At 37.1% G+C, this 25,042-nt stretch overlaps 1 protein-coding gene across 1 annotated transcript; it reads left to right on the top strand.

The window, feature by feature from the left end:
• TTN9 (titan9) lies at positions 1 to 25,016 on the top strand. The gene is made up of 9 exons (XM_089166211.1): positions 1 to 404; positions 503 to 550; positions 666 to 735; positions 1,046 to 1,136; positions 1,223 to 1,284; positions 16,646 to 16,890; positions 16,997 to 17,030; positions 17,114 to 17,236; positions 24,412 to 25,016. Exons 2-9 carry the CDS (start codon positions 503 to 505, stop codon positions 24,600 to 24,602), a joined length of 864 nt encoding a protein of 287 aa, XP_089022337.1. The 5' UTR covers positions 1 to 404; the 3' UTR covers positions 24,603 to 25,016.
• Positions 25,017 to 25,042: the final 26 nt, after the last annotated feature.

Genomic DNA, 25,042 nt, shown 5'->3' with positions numbered 1-25,042 from the left:
CTGAGCGTGTTGTGCGAAAAAAGAAATGCAAAGTTCCTTCCCGCTTCTTCCTCAATGTTCCTGGGTTTTTGGGGTCTCAAGTTCGAGGGAGTCTAAGAGGAAGGACTGAAGGAGCTTGCAAGGAGCAGCGCAAAGGGTTCGAATCAGGGTAGTTGCAGAGTTTGGTTGAAGTTCGAGATCTGGCGCCTCTTGGCAGTCACATTAACTATCGCAAGTACAGCATTTTGCAGAGGGTCGGCTACCGATGCTTGTAAGTTGTTTCCATCCAAAGGGGTTCAAATCTGTTGAGATCAGAGGTCTCACGGGAAACATTGGCAGAAGGTCGCAAACCTCTGGAGTGACCAATTGGAGAAACTAAAGAAACAGAGACTAGGTTTTGTGAGATCGACTTCGAATTGCATCCAGTTAGTGCCCATGTTCTCTTTCTCTGCCATTTTTGTTGTATTTTCTCTTTCTAAGCTTCCAGAAGAAAAATTATTGGCTTTGCTGATTACTGATGCAGATGGAGGCGCTCTACGCCAAGCTGTACGACAAGTACACTAAACTGAAGGTATTTTCAGTCTTTTATCTGTTAATAACATGGATAAGGAATAATTTTTTTTGCTAGAATTGGGTTTCTAAATCCTTCTTACTCTAAAGTAAACGATGTATGCATGTATGTTCAGAGAAAGAGAGAATCTGAAATGGAGCAGTACAATAATGACATAGAAGGAAAACTTGCAAACCATATTGCTGGTATGGATGTCTTCATATTTTTCACGTAAAATGTTATGGTTGCTTAACTTGAATTATGAGATTATATTGTCTAATTTTAATCGTCATATCTTTATCTATTTTTTTTGGTGAGAGGAAGTCGCCCCGGGAGGGGGGGGGGGGAAGGGAAGGGAAGGGGTAGGAGTTTTTAGTATGCAGGTCTAATGTTCCGATAAACCCCCCCCTTTTTTTTTTCTTCTTTTTGAAGTCAAATGGATGCTCCTGTGGGGATTGGAAGTTTATATCAAGCTTTCTGAGAACTCACTTGTTTGGTATTTTATGTTTTTTGCAGCTGCTGATGAGCTGATAGAGCACTTGACAAATGAAAATGACAGATTGCGGGCACAAACAAATGACTTGAGAGAAGAAATGGTTTCAATCAGGCATGCATTTTATGGATTTATCCATCAATTAAGTTTCTATATTTGCTAAAAATAGTAGAATTCTGAAACATCTTCTTCAATTGCAGATCCTTCAAGGCAGAGCAATTTGATGAATTCCAAAAGCTTCTAATGGAAGAGAACCAAAGAAGTGAGTAGATGTTTAGTATATGGTGTTTTTATCTCTTGGGTATATTAGGGTTGGTTTGTTAGTTCAATTTTACTTGAGTAGTGTAAAAGAAGTTTACTGATATAGCTGTCTGCACTAAGATATTTTACCATTTGATGTTTTACATCTTGGACCTTCCACTCCTTTATTGAATCTTGATTGAGTCCTTGGAGGGTGTAGATAATGATATAGGGATATGATCCCCCAAGTTTGGTTGGGATTGATAGGCTAAATTGAGAGATATTGGGGTTCTTGTTTTGTTTTATTTTGTTTTTTTGGGGTTGGGGTTTTTTTTTTTTTTGGGGGGGGGGGGGAATGCGGTTTAGGGATAAAATTAGGATTCAAGGTTACTTGGATTAGTGGGATGATGTACCTAAAGTGTGGGACAGATATAGTGGTTAAACTAGTGTAGATCTGACCTTGGATTTCTGGTCTCTTGAAAAGTCTGAAAATTCAAGAAAATTCAAAACAAAAAAGGTTGATATGAGAAGGGAACACGGTGTCACCTGTTGGTAATATGTAAATGGAGCCTTGTGGAGGGACTTAGATGGAGAATGAAGGTTGAACTTTGATATTCAACTAGCCGCAAATGTCGAGGCTTGACTTCACCTTTATAACCCTTCTCAACCTTGGATCTCCAATTCCCAATTGACAAAACCAGGACTTATTAAAAAGCCTTAGAGGAATTACTCAAAGAGAAACTTTTCTTATTCAAGATTTAGTTTGATCTTTCCCCATCCAATGAAAGGGGTCTATTTATAAATAATATTCTCAAGTCATAATTTGGCCGGAGTCAGAGCTGGAATCTAACTCGAGTTGGAGACTAACTTTAAATAAGACTAATTTACTTAGACTTGGTTTCTTAAAACCGAAATGACAACATAAGAAAGAATGTTCTGCCCTTATAACTTAAGTTAGGGGCCTAATTTGCATTAACTAAAGCAATTAATCAAACTATTTTCGTACTTAGCCTAGGCACTAAACTTTTGAGCCTACAGAATAGGTGTAGGCCCATAGCCACACAAACATATTCAACAAATGCCCAGCACCTATATCTATCATCTCTAGGTTGATTTCGAAGGAAAATAGGCAAATTCAGTGCTAGATCTACATCTGGAGGAGAGATGCAGTGGGTGTTCAGGGAATATGGAAATTCAACTATTGGCTTGTCATAATCGGGTCAATCTGAGATTGAAGGTCATTAGGGTTGGGGAGAAGTTGTGTTTGAAGTTTGAGATAGATCTGATGGTTATATTGATGTATGTCTGATCTTGAAATTTTGGTGTCTAGGGAAGTCTGTAAATTCAAGAGAAGGAAAGAAAGAAAGTAAGGAAATATGAGGTGTAGGCTGCCAACTACCTAGATAGGGGAGCCTTGTGATGCTCTCGATTGAATGGACTCGGAGTTTATATGCTGTCAATTCAGCCATAGCTAGGATCTTGGCTTGAATTTACCTTGAACCTTGGGGAGTAGAGAATACTCAACTCCTGAACCTTCTGTGTCCAACGTTGACATAAACCAGTAGTTGCAGCAGCAACACACATGAAAGCACTCACAGCTGAAAAGAAAGTATCAAATAATCTGAACTGCACTTTATTCTTCTCTCTATGGGGTAAAAATAGGGGGCTAAACTGTCTTACAGCTCAAAATAGAAATTGAAAAAAAGCTCCTTAAAGAAATAGAACTTAGAAGCCTTATTAAACTTAGGACTCCAATTGGACTTATGACTTGGTCTAAAACTGAAATAAAACATTAGAAAAGACCATTCCATCTTTATAACTTATGTTAGGCAGAAGTCATGTAATGAACCCAGATTAAGCTATTTTCATACTTAGCCTAGACAATCAAATTTTAGCCTGTAGAATATGCCCATGACCACATAGAACTATGGGACAAAAGGCCCAACAGTCATATTTCAAAAGAAGTAGTCCAATTTGGTTCTGGGACTGCATCAATGATCAGTTTGAGTTAGGACTCAGTTTGAGTGGTGTGGGTAATGCTGTAAGACATTGATCCAACAATGCACACATTCTGATGGACAGAAAAGGTGGCATTGAAATTAGGATTTTTGGGTTGATTTAGATGTTTTCTAAAACCAGGGTTTTAGAGTACAATTGGGGCTGGATCTACTATGGGGGTGATTGAGGGAAAATGATCTCCAAGTTTGAGAGGATTTTGATGGTGGGAAGGTCTGGATATGATGGTTGCAGGTTTTAGGCTTGGAGCTTTGGGACTTTTGGGGTAGGGTTAAGTTGATCAAACAAAGCTGTAAAGGAGAATTGAAGGAAATCTGCTGTGGGAGGTAACAGGACTGTATTTACGAAGGGAATGGATGAATAGTTCTGCTGCAATAAGGTTTTAGGTATACAGGTCTGATGGAACTTGAACAGGTAATATTTGAGAACTTGGGATTTGATTTTTGATGGAGGCGATGGTAAGGGTTTCAGGTTATAATTAACTTAGGGGCGGGGTGGGGCAGGGCTGGGCCGGGGGGGGAGTGAATGGTTTTTTGATGAAGGCTTGAGAGATTTCTAATGGTGGGAAAGGGGTTGGATAACCGGGAGATTTAATTGGGACAGAAGAGGGGATTAGGGAATTTTGTAGCGGATACCTTACTGGGTTGATGGAGCTTTAGTTGAAGGAGTTGCTAGTTAATCCTTGATCAGAAGCTTGATGAAGAAGATGGATCTTCAATGAAGAGGTTTGAATCCACAATCACAGCAGTTGATCTGGACTTAAAACTCCAAATCAACCACATTGTATTTTAAGCACCAAGAACCCTAGGCTCTTGGTTTTTTGAACACCTAGGGACCTGTTCTAGACCTGAAACACTAGATCTGAAACTCTTAGAAGAGGAAACAACAGAAGTTTGCAAAGCATTAATTCCATATACTGACTTTTTCATTATCTTCAATAAGGCATCTATTTATAGTGCTCATAATTAACTATTACAATGATCCTAATTGGACTAGGAAAATGGAAGCTAATAAAAAAGCAAGGAAGATTACATCCTCCCATGTGTGGAGGCTTAGAATCGAGTCTTATTTGCTTGTTAAATTAGACCTAAAATACTTGACTAAACTTAAATTGAACTAACAGTTAAAATAGAAAGGACCAGTTGAACCAAATGAACCATGGTTCAATTCTAAACGTAAAACAAGGTAAAAGAGCGAATGCAGTGCTGAAGGCTTTTGCATAAGCAGAGTTGGGAGGGGGCAATTTCTTAGGGAACCTTACCCCTGCAATTTATGATGAGAGGCTGTTCCGCTACCTTGACCTCTAGCTAAAACTGTAGTCCACCAACCATTCCATTAAGGTCTGCCTCTTTAAACATAAAACAATAGTAACTGAGCTTAAATTCTTAAGCGACCCCTGTACCCCTATCTTTTAGCTCATAGATGCCCCCCCCCCCAAAAAAAAATTTGTGCTGGCTGTTGTGGGTCCCGCCTCCTGCTGTCCGTCTCGTTTTGTGGTGTCACTCGTCGCTGTCACCAAAAGAAGTGAAGAGAACTACATACCTTGTATAAGTCGCTCCAAGGGTATGAGGAGTCGAATTTAGTACCTCACACTTCCTTATAGGATAATCCTTTGCCAACTTGGCTACTCCCTTTCCCATATAGAAAGTCCATTGCACATTATACCTAAGGGACCAAGGGCCTATAAACTAGACAACTCAACCTATTGCATCCTTGATTTGGGGTTCTTAACAAGGCTGCACACTTCCAAGATTTTAGATGAAATCAGTCTAAAAGCCAGATTTTCAAACTAGGCTGTAAGGTGAATTTTAGGTATTTCTAGTGTTTGAATTTAAATGAAACTTTAAGGGATTGCTCTGTGAGTTTTAAGGATGTTATGTTTTGAAAACTGGCTGAATCTGATGGCTGGTTTTAGAGTCTTAAATTTTATAGGAGTTTGAATCCTAGTAGGACTCCTTTGGTAATGGGTTCAGAGGACTTTGAAGCAGTTGTAATTTTTTTTGGGGTAGGGGGGGATGTAGATTTTAGGGGTGCAAGTTCGACCTTGGTGGCTTTGACCCGCCTATCCCGACCCGACCAACAGGGGCTTGGGCTCAAGACTTTGGCCTTGAGGGCGGTATTTTGGCCTCAAGTTAGGGCTAAGGGCAAGCTTGGGTTTAATGTTTGACCCATTGTGGCCCTGATTTTGTCCCTGATTTTGATTGTGATTTTGACCTTGATTTTGTCCTTAATCTTGACCTTGATTTGGGGCCTGATTTTGTCTTGATCTTGATCCTAATTTTGGCCCTAATTTTTACTCTAATTTTGTTCTTGATCCTAACCCTGATTTTGGCCCTGATTCTGACCCCTTCTTTCATCCCAACATTAAGCTTTATACTAACCTTGATCCAATGAGTTTACTTAGTTTTATATTATTTTTTTATTTGGGCTGTTGTCATTTAGTAAAAATATATTTTTTTTGTATTTTTTATATATTACAATAAAAATTTGACCCTAACTCTAATTTTTTATTTGCATTTTTTTTATTTCTTTTGATGTTGTCATTTAGTAAAAGTAAATGATTTATTTTTATTTTTTAATATGTTATAATGAAAATGGACTAAGCCATTTGTTGCATCTTACATTCTTATTAAATATATTTATGTAAATAATTTTTGACTTAAAATAAAAAATTTGATCCAATTTAATTAGTGTGTTTTAGAATTAGAATTCTAATTATACTGGGGGTACATTTTAAATGCCATAAATTTAAGGTCACAAACCATTACTCTTAACCTAGGGCATTCTACAATCAAAATTCCAATTAAACAATTGTAAGTGCTTTTCAATGATCATTACACAAACAATTTTAACTGAGTGTAAACATGCATACTAGTCTTATACTATAAATATAATTGAAAACAAATTCAAGTCATTCTTGCACTTAAGCGTAATTTTTATAGACAATCTTAATTTGGAACATCTAAGTAAAATTTCAAAATAGAAGGTTCTTAAGAAAAATTTGAATGACATGATCTATAGATTAATTTTTTTAATATGACATAATGTATTAAAAAAATACTTGTAACCATATTAATTGTTGACCTACAAAAAACTAATGATAAAGTTTCTAGAGCATTAATTTGGCAAGTACTAGAGAAAATAAGGGTTGCAAGTAAATATCTAGACATAGTTAAAGATATGTATGATCGTTTAGTGACAAGTGTAAGAAAAATGGGGGGACAAAGTAATGAATTCCCAATTATAGTTGGGCTACATCAAGGATCAACTTTAAGCCTCTATCTATTTGCACTCATAGTAGAGGACTTAACTAAAGACATTCTAGACTAGGTTGCTTGGTGTATGCTTTTTGATGATAATATTGTGTTGATAGATGATACTTAGGGATTAATACCAAGTTAGAATCATGGAGAGCAGCTTTGGAATCAAGAGGCTTTAAACCGAGTAGAATGAAGATAGAATACCTAGTTTGTAACTTTAGTCATGATTGAGCAGACGATGAGGTGGTGAAATTGGATTATAAAGAGATTCCTCAGAGTGATTGTTTTAGGTACCTTGGTTCAATCATATATAAAAGAGGTGATATAGATGATGATGTTTCCCAAAGAATTAAGATAGGTTGGATGAAGTAGAGGGGTCTTATGTGATCGATTTATTCTTTTCAAACTTACAGGAAATTCTATAGGGCTGTCGTTCGACTAACTATATGATGTATGATGTAGAGTGTTGGGTTGTTAAAAAGAATCATATAGATAAATTCACTGTAGTAGAAATGAGGATGCTAAGATAGATGAGTGCAAGGTTTAAAGTATCGGTATCGAGTATTGTATCGGTCAGGTGATTTTAAGAGATGTATCGTCCTGTATCGAGTATTGTATCACTCTAGCTAATGTATTTTAGTGTAATTCAATGAAGAGATGTATCGAGATATATCATATCGGTTGGGTCAAATATGGATACGTATTGACAAGTATCATATAGTGTCGTGGGATACTTTAAACCTTTGATGAGTGGCAAAACTAAGAAGGATAAGATAAGGAATGATCATATTAGAGTTGGTCTAGGAGTTGCTCCAATAAGTGATATGCTACGAGAAAGTCGTTTGAGATGACACAACCACGTTCAACGGAGGCCTATAAATGCCCTTGTACGGAGAAGTGATATAATCCAAATTGTAGGAACTAGAAGAGCTATGGACATACCTAAGATAGCCTTAGGAGAAGTGATGAGAATGATATACATAACTTAGGCCTTATATCTAGCATGACCTCAAACATAGCTGATTGGAAAGTAAGAATCCATGTAGTCTACCCATTTAATTGGGATAAGGCTTGTTGTTGTTGTTGTTAATTGCTAATAAAAGATGACGCCTCAACCTTCAATAATGTCAAGTATCTAATATCTATTGTATATCTTTCTTATTAATGAATCAATCAAGTGAACATGAAATCAATTTGCCAAAGAGATTGACAAATAAATCATTGCTATGATGTAATTCATAGTTTTTTGTTTTATACTAATCTTATTTTTCAATCCAGAATTGGCCAAAATTATTGGTATTATTAAAAAAAAAATTGATTTGAAAGATTAAAATTATATTTACCTATGTTCTAAGGTAAATGTTATTTATATTTCTACTTTCTTCTAGAGTTCTAGGTAAAAACAATTGGGTTTTAATTAACAGGGTATAATAGATACTTTACATCATTTGATTGGTTTTCGTCTTTTAAAATGTATTCTATTGGTAGGGACTACTAGGGGTGCGACTGACATTTTGATTCATTTTGTCGTGACATTAAAATTCGAAGATAAATCATGAAGTGCCACTAATAATTTGTATATATCATGTGTATTATATAGAAAATTCCTTTTCCCACCCTCTTTAGGGCTCTTTGGAGCAAATCCGAGATTTCAAATCTCCGGATTCCAAATGGGAGATTTTCCGTTTGGTTGTGTGAATCCCTAGATTCATGATCTGAGATTCACATTTTTACACTAAAACGTGAATCGGATTTGGGGAGGTGAAACCGGGTTTCCCCTCTTCAAGCATTGAAGTTTGACCATAATTCATAAATATTTTTTAGGATAAATCTAGAAATTTCATTCCAAAAATTCAAACTAACCGCGGTTATTTTACCCTGCTCTTAGATTTGAAGTCTCTCTAAATTTTTGATCTCGACTCGTCCCAGACTCTCTCTCTCTCTCTCTCTCTAATAATGTTTTATAGCTTGATTAGATATATTTTAAATTAGATTAATGAAAAGTATAAAATTCAAATATTAACATCAAATTGTATTTGCTAGTCACTTAACTATATAATATGTTTATAATAGACCAATATTTTTATGTATTAGATGGTTCAAATTAAACAACGAGTTAGATTCAAAATTAACAACTTAGATTATACATATCGGTTATATATATGTTTCAAATTTGATTAAGGACAGATATGGTCAGGCCAATCAGGGACAGGGACAGGGTTAGGGCCAATTAGGGACATGGACTGGGTCGGGGCCATCAGATCCAATTTGAGCCAGGGACAACCCATCCTGACCCAGTCCAATCGGGGACAATTAGGGAGGGAATGGGTTTTAGTTGGCCCTATAGGGCTTAGCACTAGGGAAAAGAATTCTAGGCCATGAATTAGGGTCAGGCAGGAATGGGGTTAGCCAAAAACATATAGGGCTGGGATTGGGATTGGAAAACCCTGGCCCAGTTGCAGCCCTAGTAGACTTAATAGGGAGGAGGGTTCCCCAACTTTGAGTCAATTCTAATGGTTATATTAGCAATAGATCTAACTGGAAATTCTGGTGTCTAAGGAGAATCTGAAAATTAAAGAAAGGGGGGGGGGGGGGGGGACTGATTAACAATAATCATACAGATGGGGGAGAGGTTGAAACCTCAATCTTCAATGGGTGGTGGGGTGTTAAAGGAGAATCTTCTCCTTTCTTTAGGCATTTGAAATACCTAGAAGGTCTGGATTTTAAACAATAACCTACTTGAATTCTGGAATTTTAAGCACCATATTCCTCTCTCTATTATGGAAACTCTCAATCAATGCTGAAAACTGAAATTAACTTAGTCTACTTAATTCTTCCACGATGGGCATATAGATCATATGGCATAAAGCCTTACTACTTTGCTATTTAAAATGAAAAATGACTCTTGAAAACAGAAATAAGAAAACGAAAAGGACTCCTTTTCATGGGAATTTGGAGAAATCGTAAAAGACTCAAACTAGCTCCATAACAAACTCCTAATAGACTTATACTTTTTAAAACTAACTTGACTCACATTAAAAGACTAATAGCTAATCCATTTAACCTTGTCATGTGACCATTAGTTGCTTAAAAGTGGACATAGAATAAAAATAAATTTGTTTACCTTTATGGTTCCACCATTTTGGGCCCACTTTGAAAACCGATTAGTAAATAAACCAATGGACAAGGGGCCCAACCCCTATATGACCCATCCCTAGTCCTATTCCTTAGGGGGAACAAGGTCAAATAGAGATTGGATCTGCATCACAATCCTAGACTTATTTTAGGCAAGGTAAAAAATTCGATCGAAATGAACATTTCGACCTTGGAAAAGGTCGAAATTTCGAGGTTTCGGTCGAAATTTCGACCGAAACTGGATACTTTTTTCCTGATTCTTGAAAACTCAATTTCGAGCCTCAAATGCACTCAAATTGATTTGGATTTTTGCATACTAGCTATTTCAAACATAATAAACACTATAATAACTACTAGTTTACTAAAAAACTACTGAAAATGTAACATCCAACATTCCAAGTATATAGTACATGAATCAGAGAAGAAGTTGTATCGTTATTACTTACAAGTTACAACTTACAACTTACAACTTGCTTACAAGTCTATTCTATTCAAGCCTCAAGGTCTCCCTCTTCCGTCTTTCTACAAATGACAATATAACTCCCATGATGTTTGCCCCCGTCCCATATAGTTTTGGACATAGTCAAAAACTGCACCTCTGTATGTGGCCTCATCCACATGCATAAGATTCCCTAACGGTGGGAAGTTGTGAATCTCCAAAGGAACTGGTGGTGGTGGGCCTTGTGGCTGTGGAATAGTGTGGAAGATCCGCTCAACAAATGAAAGACCACCCCGCCTTGGCTCTCGGGACTAGGAGAAGGATAAGGATACCGATAAGGTCGCAGTGGCTCCGATAATCGATAGTGGGAGGGACACCATAAGCTCCATAGGCCGCTCCATAACCATAAGGCTCTAGTCGTGGTGATCGCCCGACCCAAATACGATAGCCGGAGGGACACCATATGGTCCATAACCATAAGGACCATAACCATAAGTCGACTCGGTAGAACCAATACTCTCCTCGGCGGTATCATATGAGGACTCTGCAGCCTATGCCATCCGGATCCTTTAGAGGTGGAGGAGTCTCTAGTATCATCAATGCTCATCGATCTCATAGATCCCACCAAGCTCTCGGCATCGGATGGACGGTAGGACCCATATGATGGCGTGTCCTCCGTGCTCCAGCCCATGCTTGTCTCCCCTTCCCCTTCCTCGAATATGTAGAGGAAACATTTTTGCCTCGAGATGCAGCTCCAGATGGTCCGAATCACGTGGCGTGGGTGAACCGACTCTCTCCCGTGAATCTCGGTGGTCGTCCTCCCCCCGACTCTCCGTCCCGTGGTGGTGGTGGTGTCTCTCCCCAGGATCAGCAATCCCGATCACGAGGTCCCACACCCTCCTCATCCCCTCCATCATCCCATCACCGTCATCATCATCACCATCATCGTCATCCAGCTGTCACCTCATTCTCGTGTCGGACCGTAAAAATCAAATCCTCACTCCGGTGGATGCACTGTGTCCACCCTCCATTGGCCTCCCCTCCCGGGCCATGAAGTCCCCACATCACCCCCATCTCCTCTGCAATCACTATTAAGACCTCCATCCTCATCCCATCCGTCTCCCTATCCCCATCCTCACTTTATCATCATCATCCATCTCAAATATGTCCCAACTCGTATTGGTGCTCTCTCTGTCCATCCTGTCTAATATGATCCTCTCTCGGCTCATATTATAGTGTAGGTAGACAAGGTCCTCTAGACCTTCACACCCAATCGTTCCCTCTTTGAGTGAATGAGGCTGAAGTGCTCCAATTTCGCTCACAACCAGTCAACATGTTTGGAGAGCACTTTGCTTCAATCCTACTCAAGTTGTGTGAATCACGTCCAAATTGCAACCACCACTCAATTGCAACAAACATAGACTCCAAGTCATTTTAATACTTAAATAACTAAATTAAAGATAGAATCTAGAATATAATAATTAAATGTATAATGTATAATGAAATAAATGAATGAACTTGCTCGGGCGTTTCCCTCCGATACCCACACACCAAGCTCCCAGTGCATCCCTAAAGCCTTTATCTACTATATAAGAGAAAAACAATAACTAGTTAGTACTTAGTAGTTACTAGTTACTACTTACTAGGTTAATGACTTAGTATAAAACTACGAATTGTGAATATCAAATGATTCTAATCACTATCTCACCTCCATAAGGATGACTGCTTGTTTAGCTGTATCCGGTTCGAACTTCTCCACTACAGTTTGGACAGCATCCATCAAATCTTGCCTCATCCCAATATTGTCCTTGTAATGGTACTTGATCAAGGAAGAAATTTACCAACAGAAATTTCACCTTCAAAGGCCAATTTCGTTCGATAAATTTGATCAACTTGGATACTTTTTCTGAAAATTAGAACTTCAATTTCAGGCCTCATATGGACTCAAAATGATTTGGATTCTTGTATACTACCTATTTCAAGCATAATAAACACAATGGAACTAGTATTTTGTAAAAACCAAAACTATTGAAAATTTATCATTCAAGTATACTAACAAATGACGGTTCCACAAGTCAATATTCATACATGCATAAATCAACAACATACTGATTGTTTGGTAGAATGGTTACATATACAACAAGTCAACAAAATAAAATGACCGGCTAGATCAAGTGATGGTGTCTCAAATATATAAAGCTAAAGCCTATATAACATATATACATAAAATAAAAATACATAATTTTAGAAAATAATTATTATAATAAAAAATGAAAAATGGTAGCAATAATAAAAAGATAGTTTAACAAAACACAATTATAGATCATAGTCCTAGGCTAAACATATATTAATTTCAAGGCAATACAAGATCATTTAAGGCATGAACAAAACAAAAATAAAAAAGGGGAAGTTTGAACTTTTGGTGTGCTCATGCTTCACATTCTATTTTCTTGAGTTTCCTGTAGTTTTGCTTAGAGGTGTTGGGCTAAAAATAGCAAAAGTTGTTTCGGTATATTGGTATGATAATCCAAACTAACTTTTTTTTTTTCTTTTTTGTCAAATCTCCATTTCTCTTGTCTTTCCAAATAATTGAAATTCTTTTTTAAAATGCAGCATTTACGAATTACATTTCTCATTTCTTATGCTTGGATTTAAATAGTATCTTTAAGTATGTCATGGGAATTTAATGCTTAAGCCTTAATAGTGTGATAACATAATAAAATTAAATTAAATACTAGACTTAAGTACTTAACAACTTAACAACTCACCACCTTTCATCTCTACTCCCATCTTTGTGTTTAGACTTTCTTTTCCCCAACTTCTTCATCCTATCTCGCAAATATGTGCTAGTAGGTTTTCTTTCTGATCTACCATCCTCACACATTCACCACAGCTCAACATCTTCACTACTATCCTCACTTAACTCTCATCAGATAGTCAACACTCTCCTTCCTCCCATAAACCCTCCCAGTAAACACTTCTCATCAACCTCTAAGCCTTCCACTCTCAAAGCTCTCTATCCATTGTAGCAATATCCCCCTCACTAACTCACACTTGTCCCTCATCACCTTAAGCATGGTGAATCTAACATGACTTGTAATTCTTCTTACCTTTCCAATCTCCTCACATTAAGCTTACCCAACATACTCCATCCATAAGGCAAAGTCATTAGTGTTTTTGTTTCTTTTCTTTTTACTTTTCTTCTCTTCATCTTCAACATTCTTTATTAGCCATTATCATCAATTTGAACTACATTTTCCACTCAATCTTCACCACGCATTTGTGTATTTTGCACCTTTTAATGCCTCTACTACCCTCCTCCATCACAATTCACTTTTTCCCTAGTGGGACCAATCCAAACCATCTCACTCCATGTTCCCCTTTAATCCCTTAATGTATTCATTTATGTCCTCTTTATCTCTCACTTTTATCTCATTAGTGGCCCTCCCACTCCCCTCTCTCAATCTATCTCTTTCCCCCTTTTCTACACTTGTTCCCCATTTAAAAGCCATCCCCACTTTCTCCTTCACACTCCATTTCCTTCTTTTGCTCCCCTCTCCAATCTCTCTCTGTTTGCTCCCTTTGGCCTCCCTCACACTCAGACCTCCTCAACTGCCACCTACACCTCCCATCCTCCGGCTCTCTAGAGAACCCACAACCTCCCCTCTGTTGCCTCCGATTCATCAACCTCTGTTGCTCCCTACTCATCATCTCCTCCTCTCCCTCCTCTCCTCTCCCTCATCCCTACCATACCCTCATCCGTCTCTCGCATCCTCAACTCATCCCTCTTTTCTCTTCTCTTTCCTCTTTGCTTTCCACCACTATATTGAGGTCTTCCTTCTTACTCATAGGCACCTTTACCTGTTACATCCTAGCTAGATGCACCTTCAATCTAGTGGCCCCACCTCCTCCTATTTGTTTCTTGCAGAATTACACTCACTCTTCCTCTTATCACCGTCAGTGGCCTTCCATGATCCCAAGCTATGTCCGACATCTTTAAAATAGAGTGCCCATACAAGAAACACATACTAAGTATCTTGAAAAGCTCCACAATATGCTCCAAAAATGACATACATGCTTCTAATAATAACCTCCTATTTTTTAAATATTAAAAAAAATATGTATAACTATATAAGTATTTTTTTAATATATAAATAATTTTAAAATATATAAAATACACACTAACTATCTTAAAAATATCCACAACATGCTCAAAAAATTGCATACATGCTTCCACTAATACTCTCCTATTTTTAAATTTAAAACAGAAATTAATTATTTTTTTAATATTTAAATATATTTTTTAATTATTTAAATATATATTAAATACAGTAAAATTACATAATTAACAGAAAAAAAAATTAATTCAACACCATCACAGCAATATGGTGTCTCAACTCTCACATACATCCATTTGAAGCTTATACATGTACTATACATAAACATTTTTAACAATATACATAATTTAGTAAATAATTTTTAATAACAGAAAAATAAAAAAATAGTAGGAAGAATCAAAAAATAATTTTGACACTATAAATTCATAGATTATCACTCTAAAGTAAACATATATAAATTTGGAAGCAATCTAACATGATTTAAGGCACAAATGAAACAAAAATCAAAAAATGAGGAAGTTGGTTACTCACCTTGCAAGATTTGAGAAAATGCACAAATGGAGGAGCAAATCAAGTGTTTGAAGGAAATGGAATACTAGAAATTAGGTGTAGAAGCAGATGAAAACAAGAGAAATCAAAAAAAAATTCAAAAGGAGGTCGAAATGGCTCTGGCGATATGGCTCGGTAGGTCGAAATGCCGTCGATATGTCGAAACTGGGTCGAAAGTGGGTATTTTATAGCCTACGCATGTGTCGTTTCGGCCCGATTTGGTCGATACGAGTCGAATATCGGGTCGAAATGGATACATTTTGTGCCTACTACTCAATTTCGTTTCGAGTTGGATTTTTGCAGGCATTTCGATCGAAATTTCGACCATTTCGATCGAATTTTCTTCTATGGCCACAACAGCATACTAGGAAATAGGAATACCCCACAATGAAGAGTCAGTTCCTTGTGCTCTGCACAACTCTATTATAGTCAAACCTGATATATCCTTTGTTCGTTTGATTAGTTAGTTTATAGAAACACCTAGGCAGGTTCACTGGGAGGCGATTGTGGTATCTCAAGGGTGCTTTAGGGAAAGATCTTAGTTATTACCAGAATCAATGCACAAATAGTATTGGTTGTTTTGGTGCTGATTCTGATCGGAGATCTACTACAGGCTATTGCACCTTTGTTAGAGATTTATCTTATAATATGGAGGAGTGCTGAAAATGAGTACGGAGTAAATATTTGAGTTGGTGTGGCTTTGATCATTGTTTATGAGTCCAGCTTTCTAATCAGCAAACTTATAGTCTGCACGTAAACTATTTATACAGGTACAGTTTTGGTTTTTCAAGTGAGGACTAAGCTTAATGAAGTGGACAATGTTGAAGAAGTTGATTTCCTCTGTGTCAGATCTAGTAGTTTACTTGGAGATCTGTCTAACCAAAGCCTTGTTAGAAATGTGTTTCTCCAAGGTTGTTCCAAGCTATGGAATGTCTACGCTCTAGTTAAGGGGGAGTATTAAGTTGTATTAGTGTCAGTTTACACGTTCACCGGTGTTGGTTACTATGTTTGTTACTAGTGTTACTGTTTATCAATAAATAAAGGTATACCCAGTGCAAGTGGCTCCTGCCACTGCAGGGTTTGGGGAGGGTCAAATTGCATCCAGCTTTAACGCTGTTTTGTGCTGGGGAGGTTGTATTCCAAATCAAACCTGCAACACTAGGTTGTAATGGAGCAACCTTACCCATGATGCTGAGATCTACCCTCTTTAGTATCTTAGTTCTTTATTTCACGTTTCACCCAAGTCTGTCCTAATTGTGGACCCAATATTTGTAGATTGCTGATTAAAATAAATAGACATCCCATCCCCATTGTTTGATTATTCTGCCCACTACTCAAATCATGGGCTGTATTCTCCTGTCTTCTGTCATCTTTCCATCTCTATTCCTTATGTTTGGTTACTGATTTCAATTCTGTTTTTGTTACAAAAAGAAACTAAATGTTCCTCTCTCTCTCTCTCTCTCTCTCTCTCTCTCTCTTCAAAATGTGTTTCAAATGGATAAATCATGTTAAAGACCCAATGGTTCAAAATGCCAGTATAATCCTACATGCATGGACTAGTTTCTCTACTCTCATTTGTCCACAGTATGAGATTGCCTTCCTGTAACCATGTCCCGGTGCTGATTAAGTACATTGGCTCTGCCAGAAAGATAAAAAGATGAAATAGAAATGGATACCCTTGTCAGGTGATTGCATCTGGTATTTGTTTTATTTTTCATTGCTGGCTGATGGACTAAGAAAAATTCCAGACCACTTAGCTAACTGATGTAATCGTGTTAAAAAGTAGAGCAAACTGTGTATACCACATCCAATTATCTTCTCTGCCTCTAATTAGGTTCTCTGAATCCATGTTCTTGTTTCTGGTAGGTAAAGAGCTTTCTGAAGAGGTTGAGAGGCTGCGCAATCTACAAAAACAGGGACTGTGTTGCACCACAAAAGATGCATGTTATGAAATTAAACAGAAATCTCCTGAAAGAAATCTTGTCAGTTCAAGAGAATTACCTAGTAACTCAACTGTGAAGACTTTTGAACAGAATTCTATAACTGTTGAGGCTCAGACAGCAGATACCAGAGACATTTCAGATTCCTGCATTCAAGTTCTGTATGAAGTGGTAAGAGAAGCCAGGAAATTTCCATATGAAATTTGTGCGTTTAAACTTCTGCGTTCTTGTAACCAAAGCTTAATATTTTTGCTTCTGTTGGCGTGTAATCTTCCAGCAAGAATGTTGTAGAAGAAACGGTAGCAATTCAGGTAAGCATCTGTGAAAAAGCTCCCATTCTAGTTGTGTGCCCTGCAGCCCATGTTTCATCTTAACGGTTTGATTTCATTTTCAGGAGAACAGGTTGAACTCGCTAGTTGCCCCTTTCAAGTTCTTGTTGAGTGCTTAGTAGGCATGAAGTTCTCAACTGTTAATCAGAAAGAAGGATTATGTGTCACAGCACTTCATCAGTCTAGTGGTAATTCTGCACTCCAGATTATGAGTTGCATTTATATGCCAGTTTACAGAATGCTTGTTAAATAATATGTAGCTTAAAAGCATTCTTTCATTTCTGCTGTCGCATGTTATATCTTTAAGGCATCAATATGATAAGGTATCGATAAGATGACTAAAAGACTTGGTTAGTGCATATAGAAATATCATTTTAGAATCAATTGAGTACAGTTGTCTTGATGTAATTTATTCTTCCCTTTACATATTACTTAGTTTAGTGTTTTATGCTTCAATCCTCTGCTTTACATATATCCTAAGCATTTCCATGTGTGGCTAGTGTATCTTGCATCTCTTTGACATGATACGTCTCTTTGGATTATACTCCCATACAATAATTGGTACCTAATTAAAATCTTATCTACAGTTGAAGTCCTTTTAACTAATAACCGTACAATGATAGATATTCAAGAACACTCTAGAAATAATCATCAGATTTTTGGTTGAGCAAAATATGTGTACTGTTCTCCTTTTCTATGTCTTAAGGTAAGGGAATTGTTGGATTTTTGCATAGTTGTCATGGTGTTGCCTAGGCTGATGTAGATTACAAGTCCATATGTACCTGCAAGAACAAGTACTGAAGTCAGTATGGTAAGATTGAGGGATGCAACTTGATACAGGATATCAGGGGGCTGCTCCTACTTGCCCTAGCCCACACGCCAGCTACATGGTACAAGAGTTACCATCTCAGCCCAAGCCCTTCCATTGCTGATTTAATTTCTACTTTTAGTTATTTCAGTAAATTTAGTTTTGTGAAATTTAAAAGTAACTGCGAGCGCATGATACCTTATAGCTTACAATTTGACCTCAAAGAGATACAACAACAACAAAAAGCCTTGTCCCAACTAAATGGGGTCGGCTACATGGATTCTTGCCCTCCGATCAGTTCTGTTTAAGGCCATGCTAGGTACAAGGCCTAATCTATGCATATCCTTTCTCATCACTTTTCCTAAGGTTATTTTAGCTTCGCCCTTAGCTCTTCTAGTTCCTTCAATTTGGATTATATCACTTCACCGTACAAGGGCATTAATAGGCATTCGTAGAATTTGGCCGTGCCACCTCAAACGACTTTCTCATAGCTTATCACTTATGGAAGCAACTCTCTAGACTAACTCTAATATGATCATTTCTTATCCTACCCTTCTTAGTTTTGCCACTCATCCATCTTAGCATCCTTATTTTTGCTACACTGAGGTTATCTATGTGATTCTTTTTAATAGCCCAACACTCTGCCCTTTACGTTATAGCTGGTTTAACGACTGTCCTATAGAATTTTCCTTTAAGCTTTAATAGAATATTTTGATCACACAAGACCCTGGACGCCCCTCTCCATTTTATCCATCTTATTTTGATTTTTTGGAAAACATCATCCTCTATATCTCCTCTTTTATTTATGATTGAAAAAAGGTACCTAAAACAATCACTCCAAGGAATCTCCTTATCGTCAAGTTCCACCTCCTCATTGTCTGCCTGATCATGACTAGAGTTACAAACTAGATATTCTGTCTTCATTCTACTTAGTTTATAACCTTTTGATTCCAAAGCTACTCTTCCTTGGTCCCCTGTTCTTACACTTGTCATTGAACGATCATACATATCCTTAATTATGTCCACTTATTTACTTGTGACCTTCTTTTCTCTCGTACTTGCCAAATTAACTCTTTAGGAACTCTATCATAAGCTTTCTTTAGGTCGATAAGTATCATATAAAGGTCTTTCCCACACTCCCTATACCTTTCCATGAGTCTCCTAATTAGGTATATAGCCTCAGTTGTAATTTGTAAACCTTTCCGGCATAAATCCAAATTGGTTCTTTGTAATTGAGGTTAAGTGTTTCAAACGAGTTTTAATTACTCTTTATAGTATGATTCATCAACTTTAATGCCGATCATAGTTATTACAACTTTGAATATCTCCTTTATTTTTGTAAATTGGAACCATGATACTTCTCCATTCATGTGACATTTTCTTTGTGCTTATAATCTTAGTAAACAAGTTAGTCAACCAAGCTAGCCTGTGGGTTCCTAAGCTCTTCTATACTTTTATTGAGATTTCATCAAGCCCTTGTGTCTTGCCTAGTTTCATTTTTTTTTAATAACTTCGAACATCAAAATTCTCCGCATATATGTTCAAAAATTGGTGCCTTGGTGGATGTTGTAATCATACGAATCATAGATACTTGAAGTATGCTTATTTAGCAAACTAGAGAAATAGATTTCCCATCTCTTCTTAATGTCCTCATCACATACTAATACTTTACCATCTCCACTTTTAATACATTTAAAATGGTCAAGATCTCTACTCTTCCTATCCCTTATTTTAGCTATCTTATAAATAGATTTTTCTCCTTCCTCGGTGCCTAACTTATTATATAACTTTTCATACTTCTCCTGCAATTTTCCTAGCTTTATTTCTAGCCAACCTATACCTTTGAAGATCCTCCACATCCTTATTCCATCGCCATTTCTTAAAACTAATTTTCTTATTCCTAATGGCAGCTTGAACTTCACTATCCCACCACCAAGTCTCTCTATAAGAATGGAGCTTTCCTTTTGATTCACCTAGGACATCTTTAGTCACCTTCTTGATACGTGTAGCCATCTCATTCCACATCGTATTTGATCTCAGGGAGATATCCCACTTTATTTTTATCACTTAAGTAATGCAATAGTGAAATGGTTCATCATTAATTAGACTAAACTAACGGTCCAAACACATCCATCTAAAGAAATAAATTGATAAGGGTCCTAACCATGCATCTAACGAAATTGGATTTTCGAACAATAAATGAAATGTTTCATTCAGGCCCTTTATTCCATAAGACTTTTTGAGGGATGGGGTTGGTGGCCTATATTGCTTTCCCACAAATCAATTTGTCCGTTTAGAAGGGCTTCTAGTCACGTATAAAAAGTATATACATTTTCTGGTTATCATTCAATCCCTAGTTTTAAGGAACTACAAGCTATTCCCCATGAATTTCTCCTAATACTCTCCTATTTCATGTGCTATTTAGTCTCCAGTGATTCCTCTTATTCCAATCCTTCCCTTTTCTTGCTTCTTGACAAGTCTCAACAAATTTGCAATTTTCCAAATTTTTGTATTCTCTCTGTGTCCAAATTATTCATGCCCCTCTCACACTCACGTTTTTATAACCTAATTGTTGAATCTACATTACAAGTAATGAGTTTGGTGTCCTTTGCAATATGTTTCTATAGATGTCATCTTCTTTTTTAGTATGAGGTCTTTTCAAAGTATATACATTTTGTAAGGGGTATTTTATTCTTGCTTCATTTTCCCCCAGCAACAATGCACAAGCCTTTTCCTGTTGCAGGTCCAACAATGCTGTCTCAAAACGACTTCTCGTGGGCCTGCAAAATGTCATCTTCGCTAGGTAAGGTGTTTGTGAAATTAAAAGCCTAAGGTCAAGGCTCAAAACACTCGCACGGTGTTGTCGTAAAAGTAGCTGCAACGCACGGTTCGAGTCGTCGAAGGAGATATGCCACTTTAGAATTAACTTCTTAATGATAATGCGAGAGTGTAATGATTAAAATTTGTTAATTACTTAATTAAACTAAACGAACGGTCCTAATCCGTACATCTAATGCGAATCGAATTGAAACGAAAATTAAAGCAAACATAATCAACGCATAATTAATAAAGGCAGAAAAAAATGCGAATAATAAATAAATAAAAATAAAAGGGAAGTGATCCGAGTGTCGCTTCTGGATCTAGGGAAGGGGAGTATAATTATAATGACTTTGACCGTGGACCCTTTGCCTTAGCTTATAGTTCACCGATCGGGGGAACGGATATTAGAGAAAAAGAAATTGCAAAAACTAAATAATTAAAGCAATAAAAGGAAAGGGAAACCTTAACCAAAGAGAGGCACGACTGTAGGCATCTCTGATCAAGGACCTAGGGGAAGGGAGAACAATAAATAAATGCTGAAAGTAAATAACGGAGTAATAAAAGGAAAGGGAAAACTTAACCAAAGAGAGGCACGACTGTAGGCATCTCTGATCAAAGACCCAAGGGAAGGGAGAACAATAAATAAATGCTGAAAGTAAATCCTAAATTAAGAATATGGAGGGGTAGATAGAAGCGGGAATGGAGGGAGGAGAGAAGATTATTGAAGAAGGTTACTTACTTGCTAATTGAACAAACGATTCGAATCTCAACCAACCCTAACAACCAGATCTAGATCATTCTGCAATTGCTAGACCTAGAGAAAAACGAATCTTAAAACTTGAAACTTGAACTTGAATTGCATTACATAGAAAAATTAAACCTAAACATTCAATCTAGAAATTTAAATCTCACAAATGCAAGCAAAGAAAACTAGAGAAAGCTTAAGTAAATTGAAGAGAGAAGAAAGAGTGCTTCTACTAAGCTCTAAAACACGTTCTCCTTTGATGGAGTATGCTCTCCTTTTATAGAGTTTACATGAGATATGAATCTTGATAGAATTTGAATCAAACTCAGGGTTCTTATCTGACTCAACCAATTAGGGTTTTGACGTACTAATCGGACCGACTTAGAGAGATCATATGCATAGTTCCACCGTTGGATTTGAGGTTTAAGAAGTCGTGAAGCTCTCCTAAAAAAATCAGCAAGATCGGACACCGGATGACCGTTCGATGAAGGGCTTGATCAAAACTGGATAGAGACATTCAAAAATGGGATTTCTGCCTCTTCCTTCTCTAAATATAATTCTTTTTCCTCTTTTTCTTTCTTTAATCAAATCCCAAATAAGATATTGAAGTATGCAAGGACTCTTTTCTCCATCTGGACTCTCTCAATAATATCTCTATAGATTTGATTGATAATTTATAATCTCAGCCGTAGATCAAATTTGCCTTCTTTATCTCATCAATATTTCGGAGTTGGATAATCACATCTCTAGCCCATCATGCTCCAAATCAGGCCCATTTTCGCATTTGAGAATTTGAATGGACCTCTTGACGTGTAAAATTGCATGATTCATGCTCAAAATTCCAAATATTAGCTTAAATATTGAGAAGTCCTAAAAATCTGCAAAAACAACATAAAACCCAAGGTAGCTCCACTGTAGTGTGTAAAATGCATGCTTTATGCCCTAAGATTTCACACATAAATGTGCTCATCATAAGGCTGCCTAGGAGAAATGAAGGGGGGGGGGGGAGGGGTGGATGTTCCTTGTTCAGGAGCCTTGGGCACCATGCTTTGCCCTTTTGTACATTTTCTGCCAGGGGGATTTCAGAATGGTAGGATTTTCAGAGTATACACATATTTGTGTCTATATAAGGGTTAAAGATTGGCTTTTCATCAGTTTTCATAGCTTATGAATGTTCAGAAACTCACTCATTGTTTATCTCTTCCTAACGATTCTTGAAAAGTGAACATCAGATTCCAAGACGGTTAATTTCTAAATGACTTGCTTAGTATTGCAGTTTTCCAGGTGATATTGCCCCTTCGGTTAAGGTTTTTACCAGTATAAAAGATTATCGTGTTTGGTTCCAGCTAAGTTTAGTAAAATTTATAACAAAATTCAGGCTCTTTTTCTTTGAGGCTTTGGCTTTATTGTGATATTGGTTTCTTTGGAATTACAATATGATTTAAAAACCATGCTTTATTTGAAAGAGGCCCAGGAGATCCTCTGGCATGTATGAATTTTCACCCAAAGTGTCAACAAGTATATTTATGGAAAATATCTCCTCTAGAACTTTGAGAGATTTGGACCCATCCACTTTGTATAAACTGGACTAGGGCGGAGGGTGTTAACTCCTCCAAATGTCAGTCTGCTCTATAAAAGACTCAATTTTGATTCAACTCACTGTACCCATTTCTAACCATCTGATGATACTTGTTCCACCATTCAGCTGTGTATCTAATGCCCTTTTTACTGCTAGCTTGCAAGTATCCTCTAATCTCTCAGTACTTATAAAATAAACCCATATTTCTGTTTTAGTTTTCTCCAGACTAACTGTGGCTCAAACTCTGCCTCCCCCACCAAAAAAACAAAACATTAAATCAACCACTGCCACAGGCTGCCCTCTTTTCTTTCTTTCCTTTCCAAAAGCAAATTTACCTATCCCATGTGTGGCCTGGAAGAAGTTATTGCGGTTGGTTATCCAGTTGGGCATCCTTTTATGGGTGCCAACTTTTGTTAATGCTTCTCAAAGTTGAAATTTTTTGATTTGTATTTTGTGATGATTCTTCTCTATCTAGCCTCCTGTGTTCATTGCCCTTGCATCTATTTTCACCTTGATTCAGGTTTTCTCATTATTGATCACTGAAGGAAAGAAGCGGGAAAAACTGGGAGATATATATGTGATCATCCTTCTTTCCTTCCTGTCACAGCCACTTTTGGTTAAAAATGCATTAGGAAGTTACAGACATTCTTTATATCATATTGGTGATGAAGTGCTTGAGCCCGGATCTTGTCCTTGACTAGCTTTGTCATACTCAATTTTTTCATAGGTTGTTGGCTTCCTGCTGGTGTGCTTTCAGATCAGCACTTTCAGTGCTTGGATTAAAGCCTCTATTTTCTGAAATTTAACTTCAAAATAAACTACAATGTTGGATTGACTCATTGACAACACTGATGCTAGGAATCTCATAGTTTAATATTCCTTTTGGGTTTAAGATATATTTCAATAATTTTTGAGGAATTTAGCAGACTTCTTTTTCCCAGATTATGTGCAAGAAGTGGAACATGAGTAAGTTACCACTACCTCTCTCAAACAAAATAGCTTTTCTGAATCTGCACCTGTAACTGAAGAAGCTACCCCAAAAATGGACTGAATAAATCTAACTTTTTTTGGGGGGATGTAAAGTAAATGGATAAAATCCCATTGTTGATCTAACTAATAGGTGGTAAGTCTTATACTCTTGTTGGATTAATACATGGTTTCAAGACAAACTTCATTTACTCCAGGATTGTAGGTGGTTGTTTTAAATTCTGATGATTGAATAATATGTGGTTTTCAAGTTGTGCCCTAATGCAAATCTCATGTTTCATATCTATCCAACTCCATATAATCCTCTTAAGTTTCAACTATGACCTCATGCATGTATGGTTTGTAATTTTTGTTCTGAACTGGCCATGCTAGGAATATTTCTAGTATATAGGTAACTTCAATTTCACTTTTTGTGTGATTATAGGCTATTCATTCAGTTTAACATGGACAAGCAAACCAGCAGGAGAGGAAGCAGAGCTGCTGTATCGGGTGTTGTCATTAGGTACTTTCGAGAGGGTTGCTCCAGATTGGATGAGAGAAGTAATGATGTTCAGCATGAACATGTGCCCCATCTTCTTCGAACGCTTAGCTAAAGTTCTCCGGCAGCACCACTGATGATTGGTGCTCCTTCAGCAAAATCTTGCAGGTTGTTTCCAACCATTGTAATGTAATTTACTTCTCGTTTCATATAATTAGCTGTTAACAGAAAAGCTTCAGAGAAATTGAATGCTATGTACTGTGCACCTGCTAATATCTAATTCTTCTCTTATGCTCGAGTAACCAGACATATGAACCACTTTTCCTTGGCATTTTCCTTAATTTATTTTCACTCGTAATTAGTAGATAGTGATGTAGTTTACCAAAAATAACAAACAAGAGTTGTATATTCTGTTTGGTGTGATTCAACTAATGTTATGGTTCAGTTTTATAGATAGGGGCAACAAAAGGGAATAATTGTAATGCCATTTTGGGAATTGTTAGGGTCAGAGTAGTCATACGTATGGGGTAGTAGTGTTGGTCTATAAAAATGTTAGAAAAGGAAGGCAATTGAGAGT

This window comes from Hakea prostrata, chromosome 8, assembly GCF_041222555.1.
Source record: "Hakea prostrata isolate BN-2017 chromosome 8, UWA_Hpros_2, whole genome shotgun sequence".
NCBI classification, from domain to species: domain Eukaryota; kingdom Viridiplantae; phylum Streptophyta; class Magnoliopsida; order Proteales; family Proteaceae; genus Hakea; species Hakea prostrata.
The sequence above is the reverse complement of the archived record's forward strand: the minus strand, read 5'-3'. Positions and strand labels throughout refer to the sequence as shown.